The 7,793-nt window shown below is 43.3% G+C and overlaps 1 protein-coding gene across 1 annotated transcript in view; it reads right to left on the bottom strand.

Annotated features, from left to right (window-relative positions):
- Window positions 1-6,444: 6,444 nt before the first annotated feature.
- doc2b (double C2-like domains, beta) overlaps window positions 6,445-7,793 on the bottom strand; it is a gene marked incomplete at its 3' end in the record, with an annotated part of 168,248 nt that continues 166,899 nt past the window's right edge. Inside the window, exon 5 of the mRNA XM_034201547.1 lies at window positions 6,445-6,571. Within this exon, the coding sequence (XP_034057438.1) occupies window positions 6,445-6,571 (127 nt within the window). The remainder of the gene's footprint in view (window positions 6,572-7,793) is intronic.

Raw genomic sequence — 7,793 nt, 5'->3', positions numbered from 1 at the left:
GATTTTAATAATAAAATGAACATGCGTACAGAAAAGTCTCCCCAGACTTCTGGCTCTGTTTGTTGGGACACGTTTCACAACAACCCGTCTGCAGGGTCCACAGCGGGATGCTAATCAGAAATCTCCGGGGAGCGGACTCTCTCTCCGTGAATCACTGCTGACTTTTACACGGCGTCTCTCTGGACTTGTGTGCTCGGCATCCATTTCATCTGCCACGCCAACATGTTTCAGTTTACTGTCAGATCCATTTCCTGTCTCCTCCTCTCATTTTGGACAACTGTTGTGTCCGTTTATCAAGATGCACTCGGTGACAAGAGGCTGACAGGAACCACAAGAGACAGGAAGTGAGGGGGGAAGTTCAAACCTCACAGAGGATGCTAGAAATCTATTAACAAATGAAGCTCAGCACAAGTTCAACCAGGAAGACCGTCTTTACTCATTCATTTACTATTCCCATGTTACTACTCACTCTCCTCTCAATAAGTGATCGGGGCTTATCCCCAGCTTAACCAATCACTTCGCTCTATTCTCACAAGCCTATCATAGCGCTCCGCTAACCCTTTTAAATCTGCTCTCCCCTCTGACAGCTGTCATTTCAGGTGACTCTACGCAACCCCCCTCCACCCCTTTTCACCTCCTGTCCCTCTGAATCCAGGGTCAAGCTAAGCCCCTCCCCTTCTAACCGAACCCGACTATCCATTCACCACCACCAGGGTCAAGCTAAGCCCCTCCCCTTCAGACCAAACCCAACCATCCATTCACCACCACCAGGGTCAAGCTAAGCCACTCCCCCTCAGACCGACCCCAACCATCCATTCACCACCACCAGGGTCAAGCTAAGCCCCTCCTCTTAAGACCAAACCCACCTATCCTTTCACCACCACCAGGTTGATTATAGCTAGAAAGGATCCGTCTTGTGTAAATATGACGTCACGTTCTCGTTGTAACTCTCATTGTAATCGGAGCGGCTCGGAAACACATCTTCAGCAGTAACGTGCAACATACACATTAATGCAGCAGCAATATTAATAGAGAAACATCAGACATAATAGTAAAACACTGAAAGGGAACATTTTATTGCACCAGGAGCTATCTTGGGACTTTTACTGCGACAACGTTGACTTGCCTGCGAATAAAAAATAAACCATAGTGTTGGTGATCTACAGTGTTGTCATTCTTCTTTGAACAGCAAGACCGCTAACACCCTATTTCAACAATCACACTCCCTGTAATTGACATAATTAATAGAGAGTTTAGCTTCTCACCATCATTTGCTGTGGCCCACTGATGTTAACGATCGTAACTAAAAGGCTGCCTGTCAAACGTAAACATTCAGCCACGTGACTTGCAAACTCTCGCAAGAGTTTTACACAAGACGGATCCTTTCTAGCCATAACTCACCAGGGTCAAGCTAAGCCCCTCCCCTTCAGACCAAACCCAACCATTCATTCACCACCACCAGGTTCAAGCTAAGCAACTCCCGCTTCAGACCAAACCCAACTATCCATTCACCACCACCAGGTTCAAGCTAAGCCCCTCCCCTCAGACCGACCCAACTATCCATTCACCACCACCAGGGTTCAAGCTAAGCCACTCCCCTTCAGACCAACCCAACCATCCATTCACCACCACCAGGGTCAAGCTAAGCCCCTCCCCTTCAGACCGACCCCAACTATCCATTCACCACCACCAGGGTCAAGCTAAGCCACTCCCCTTCAGACCGAACCCAACCATCCATTCACCACCACCAGGGTAGAGCTAAGCCACTCCCCTTCAGACCGAACCCAACTATCCATTCACCACCACCAGGGTCAAGCTAAGCCCCTCCCCTTCAGACCGACCCAACCATCCATTCACCACCACCAGGGTCAAGCTAAGCCACTCCCCTTCAGACCGACCCAACTATCCATTCACCACCACCAGGGTCAAGCTAAGCCCCTCCCCTTCAGACCGACCCAACTATCCATTCACCACCACCAGGGTCAAGCTAAGCCCCTCCCCTTCAGACCGACCCAACCATCCATTCACCACCACCAGGGTCAAGCTAAGCCACTCCCCTTCAGACCGACCCAACTATCCATTCACCACCACCAGGTTCAAGCTAAGCCCCTCCCCTTCAGATCGACCCAACCATCCATTCACCACCACCAGGGTCAAGCTAAGCCACTCCTCTTCAGAACGACCCAACCATCCATTCACCACCACCAGGGTCTAGACCCCGGGGGGTTTAATCGGATCGGTTCTCCCCTCCCGAATAATACTCCCGCACAACGGGGCCTAATCCCCAAAACTCCATTACATTCATTTGTGTATTCCTGGCAATAAATATGTGTTCTTACATCAAAACTGTCTCTCCTGATTGAAATGCAGACGTCTTATTTTCTATTTAAAACTCACAGATAATCCATGGAGCATGCTGGCCTTTTTGCTTTAACTTTACTTCTTCTCTTTGTTATTTTTTAATAAATAGATAAAGTTAGATAAATAAGCTATCATGAAAAACATGCATCGTTATACAATATTTGTAATGATATCTGACTAAGGTATGCGTTTAGATAAGTGAAAATAAAGTGGCAAAGTTAAATGGCATCAAGAAGTGGAAAGAGTTAGGCTTTTTGACAGCTGAGTTGACAGCCTGACTACAGTAATATGTATGTGCATTTGAGTGTTATTAAATGCTCATACCATGAAAACACCTCATTATTTTGACACACATAACTACAATAGTACATGAGAATGACCTGAATAAACACACACAACTAACAGACCAAATGAAATACGATAACACATTAAGAATACACAACAGGCTGCTCTCTTTCACAGAGCTTAATTTCTCTTTTTCCAAACATTAAATCCACTTACACAAACAAACACGCTGCTGTGCATTCTCCAGCTAATTGTACCATTGGCTGACGTAAAACTCAATCAAGATTGGCTGGAGGAAGCCCATGAATTGAATTAAATGCGCAGCATAACCTCGGACGTGAAGATGGCTGTAAATGAAAGTAGAGCTGAATAACACAGATATGCATCACTCTCTGTTCCTCTAGCTAGCAACAAAGCAGCAACAATAATGTTAAAAGGGAAGTGACCGGCTTCCAGGAAACACTCAGTCCTTAGGAGCTTCCAGGGAAAATGGGATGTATTTCCAGGAAAACAGGTCAGGTGATATCCTGGAATAAAGGGAAGCTTTCCTTGTACTGCAGCCATGATCAATTCCAGTTTCCTTTACAGTACAAAGTGTGCAAACTCGTCATTAAATACCAGTATCTGATCCTTTGCTGTTCACACATTTCTGTGCCAGATGTCATTATCCTGCAGTCCTGCCTGATGCTCACTTTATTATTTTTCTTTTTTTCGCGGCACCGGTTGACATCCACCATCTTTTTGAAAGCTCAATAAAATACATTTCCTTTTTAAATAAAGAAACGTACTATGATTGGTTGTCAATAAGGTTTGTTATTAACATACATACAACTATTTATCTTCATTTGGTTTGCATAATGTCATTAAATAGCTACAAAATGTATGTTAAAACCAAAATATATCCACTATTATACTGCATGCAGTTTGCTTTTCAGCCCAACTGTATACAGTTCAATCGACCGGACTTCTTTCTGCAGATGTGAGCGTCCTTTAACAACGGTCAATAAGTCCTTGCTGCACATTATCCCTTACATGCTTCCATCTTAAGCTTTGTTAGTTAGTTTCGTAACGGACGTAATGTAACAGTAGTAACGGTTGTAGCTTTTCTCAGACGCGGAGGGATACTGACTTGTTGTGAAAAGTAACTACAATTCTACCCGTGGTATATGCTTATTATATCATGGCTAAGAACCAATCAGATTGCTTGATTTGACTTTTGACTGGTCCATTTCACCAGTCGACAGCCTAACTGTTATTTATGAGCATGACAGTCCAAACCCACCTTAAAAGACACACCACTGGTTTTTTACGACAAACCGTTCGGTGCCTTTTTCTCTCCAACACTGCAAACAGTATTTGATGTGCAGTCCAAACTCCTTATCTGTTATACTTCAAGAGGAAGTGGAGCAGAAAGCTTCTTTCTCTGAGCTCCTTCTCTCTGCATCCAGCTTCACTTTGAAGGATTTCTATGTGAAAAGTGTCCAAACTCTGCCAGTCAGAGTAAGACACATATGCAGCTTTTTCCAAAATAGTCAACAACCCAACAGAGACACACACATCTGCTTCTCTGAAAGCCTCTGCATGTTGTGATGGTCACAGTGGCGGTTCTAGACCAATTTGACAAGGGGGGCCACTGGGGGGCCAGTTATTTTCTGAGGGGGGCACAATAAATGCAGGACGAAAAGAGAACTAGACAGTATGAAGTAATTGCGCATAAGAAAACAATGCAATACAGTTATTGGTATTTGTTTCAGTACACTTATTTATTTCAGATAGATCTTATAGTTATTACTGTTAGCTTCAGCTTAAGTTATAGTGCAATGTTTGCACTCACACCATATTTATATAAAAATAAAGGCAATGAACAGTTACATCTCTACTTTACATAAGGGTGTCTGCACAATCTCACATTACAGCAACAAAATCCTGCGTTTTTTGGCAAACCGAGTACCAGAAAATATACATTTAAAAAAAACAAAAAAAAAACTTGTCATTGTTAGGGGGGCCAGAGGGGGGCCAGAGGTCAGTGTTAGGGGGGCACTGGCCCCCCCTGTCCCCCTAGAACTGCCCCTGGATGTTCAAAATAGATTTATTAAAAGCTCCCCCACGGTGACGTTACTGGAAGGAAATGCAATAAAAGACAATAAGAGCACGTATGGAGTGAGTCCATCTACTCTCTGCTGTGGTTTCAAGCAGTTCTCACATTCAATTCTCCGAATCATTTTCACATTTAGTCACGGGGAAGGTATAGATTCAGCGGGAAACATCATGAGAAGAAGTGTTGCTTGTGGTTCAGGATATAAAAATACATGTGAGTCAGATATCAGATTTGACCGTGTCTATTGCACATCATTAATTGTTGCTCCCACGTCATCACCTTACAGAGATTCTGATTCATGCCATAACGATATAGAGAGGTGATGTTTCATATAAAAAAACTATAAAAAATTGTTCTACCCGAATGAAATCAGGTTTTTCGGTGCCGCAATGATAAGTGACTGAAAAGATTCACCAACTATTTTGATATTTATACATTTTTCAAGGAATTGTTAATCTTATTTGAATTGAAAAGCTGTGTTCAGCCTCTGAAAGGTCATTATTTTGAGTAATGCTGCTTTTGGTTGTTTTAAATCATATTAAAATGAATATTTTTGGGTTTTCCATTGACATTAAATCACATTTAAAGAGTTACAGAAACGGGAATAGACATGTTTCCCTTTCACATGAAAAATGAACATATTCCTGTAAAACTGGAATAAATATAGTTTTCACAGCAGCATATAATATATATTGTTGAATAATTATGACCTGCTTAACTTAAATAGCTATATGCAAATGGTAATACAGAAGTGTACGTTGAAATACATCACATTTTCTTTACGTTTTTCGTCGTGGCATTGCATCCTGTATCGAGATTTGTGTCGTTTCACTGCTATTGGTATCTTTTATACATATAGTTGGACCTATGAGTTAGACATACAGTGGCGGTGCCAGAGTGTTTGTGTTGGGTAATCTATGGTTGGGCTAACCCATACAGTGGTGGGGCTCAAGTCAGTATTTGCAATGTAATTACATACACGCTATATCACCCCCCTTGACAGTGAAACGCCACGCGTGAGGTTTAGATTATTTCCCAATCAAAATGGAACTGTATGAAATAAAACGGCACATGTCTTGTAGTGAATAAAAAGGGATCCCTGTGAACGTATGATAGTACACGTTGAAGATCCAATGGGGATACTGAATGGCGGTTCCGACTGATCTCAATCAGTAAGGCATGACGCAGACCCAACGTTTCGTTGCTCTGATTGGCTGCAGGTCTATTCAAATAGCATTCAGAGGCATTTTGATCTGACCGCGGCCGCGCTGATATTATAACGCCAGAGAATTTCCACACCTTTAGTGAATAAAACTCCCCCACTACTTAGACTATTCCTTGCACCCCTCTAGCATAAGCCTGAATGGTCTCAACCATATTGCGTCAGTAACGTGCACTTGTTGTTACAGCAGGATCAGTTTGTGTGTTGTGGACACGACCCGTATATTTTCACAATCCGTGTTCTCAACATTTATCATTTAGCTTATTGTTTAATTTAATTTGCTTACTTTAACATAATTTGTCATGGTGGGGCTAAGCCATTTATTGGTATGGCTGTAGCCTACCCCAGCCATACCCTGGCGCCGCCACTGTAGACATACATGATCTAAAAAACCAAGCTTTAACATGTATCGTCTTCGCTCTAGTTTCTCACTTATTAACCAGGAAATCACATTTAGAGATACTTCTGTCAGACCCACCGGCAGCTGTTTCTCCAGGCAGTTGTTGAAGTTTTTGATTTGGTTGGGCTTCAGCTTCTTGAGGGGGATTCTCGTTTCCCCGATGAACTCGTTGTGTCTGAATTTGTCCTCATCACACACGGAAATCCTGAAAGAAAAGAGAAGAGAGAATAAAGCTGAGCTCAGGATATTTCTTGTGAAGCTTTAAACAATAAAACCGCCTGAAGCTCATCATCCTCCATCGCAGGGATTCAATTCAAACTATCCACTTCTCTATAAATCTGACTCTTTAGCACTGAAGCAACGCCCTGAGTTCATGAGACTTTTGTCAGACTCCATCAGCCTGACAGAGGATGATGGGATAATTACACTTTAGGATGCATTCGGCCATCTCCAGATCAAAACACTGAAATATTCTAAAGTGAGAAGATGGAAAAATAACTTTGTTCTGTTAATGTCATAACTATTTGAAACCAAATCAGGACTTTAACTTCCTTTCACTGTGCAGATCTTATAGATTTGATTACTGCACTGTGCAGAGTTTCATGGAGCATTCAGTTGGCTTTTGTTTTCACTGCTGTTTGTTGGTATATGTCTGTTAACATAAAAACTTCTGCTCCTATTTTGATAAAACTACATAAAGAGTTGAAGCTAGGCTCGTTTGAGATGAGCGAGACCGACACAGACCTGCGCAATTGCGACCGCCGTCTTGCTAGTGCGTTGCATGATGGTTAGTCATTTTGTCCGACTTGGGGTGCGTTCCACTTCTCTTATGTTTCATTTCCTCGCGCCTCGGTCTCACCGGAAGTTGATTTGTCTGCGCCATCTTGAGTAGCGTCCCAGTGGCCTTATTTGTGCCGGAGGACCGAGAATCGAGGATGGAGGAGCGATAATCGAGGAACTACTAGACCATCCTCCGGTGAAATCCTCATACACTCGCCCCGCCCCCTTACTGTGTATCGCTCACTGATTGGACGATGCAGCGCATGCACTGATCTGGCTGCTGTCAGACGATCAGCTGTGCGGCGTCATCACAAACGGACGTTGCTTCACGTGGCGCTCCGGAGGACACGACGTCCCATTGCTCTTAAAACTAATTTCCCTGCTTCTCGTGGTTTCCTTGCGTCCCTCCATGCTTCCCTGGAGGGAGGGACTAGTCGCAGGGAAACAACGCAAGTGAGGGCAGCAAGGAATCCATTTAACCGAATAAGGCCCCGTCTCAGGTCGGTTAAATGGATTCCTTGCTTCCCTCACTTGCGTCGTTTCCCTGCGACTAGTCCCTCCCTCCAGGGAAGCATCATTACATCAATCTAATGTAATCAATATAACAGAGGCAGGCTTTTTAATTGTGAAACAAGGAATTCTCGATT

Source organism: Gymnodraco acuticeps, unplaced genomic scaffold (assembly GCF_902827175.1).
Source record: "Gymnodraco acuticeps unplaced genomic scaffold, fGymAcu1.1, whole genome shotgun sequence".
In the NCBI taxonomy this organism is placed as follows: domain Eukaryota; kingdom Metazoa; phylum Chordata; class Actinopteri; order Perciformes; family Bathydraconidae; genus Gymnodraco; species Gymnodraco acuticeps.
The sequence above is the reverse complement of the archived record's forward strand: the minus strand, read 5'-3'. Positions and strand labels throughout refer to the sequence as shown.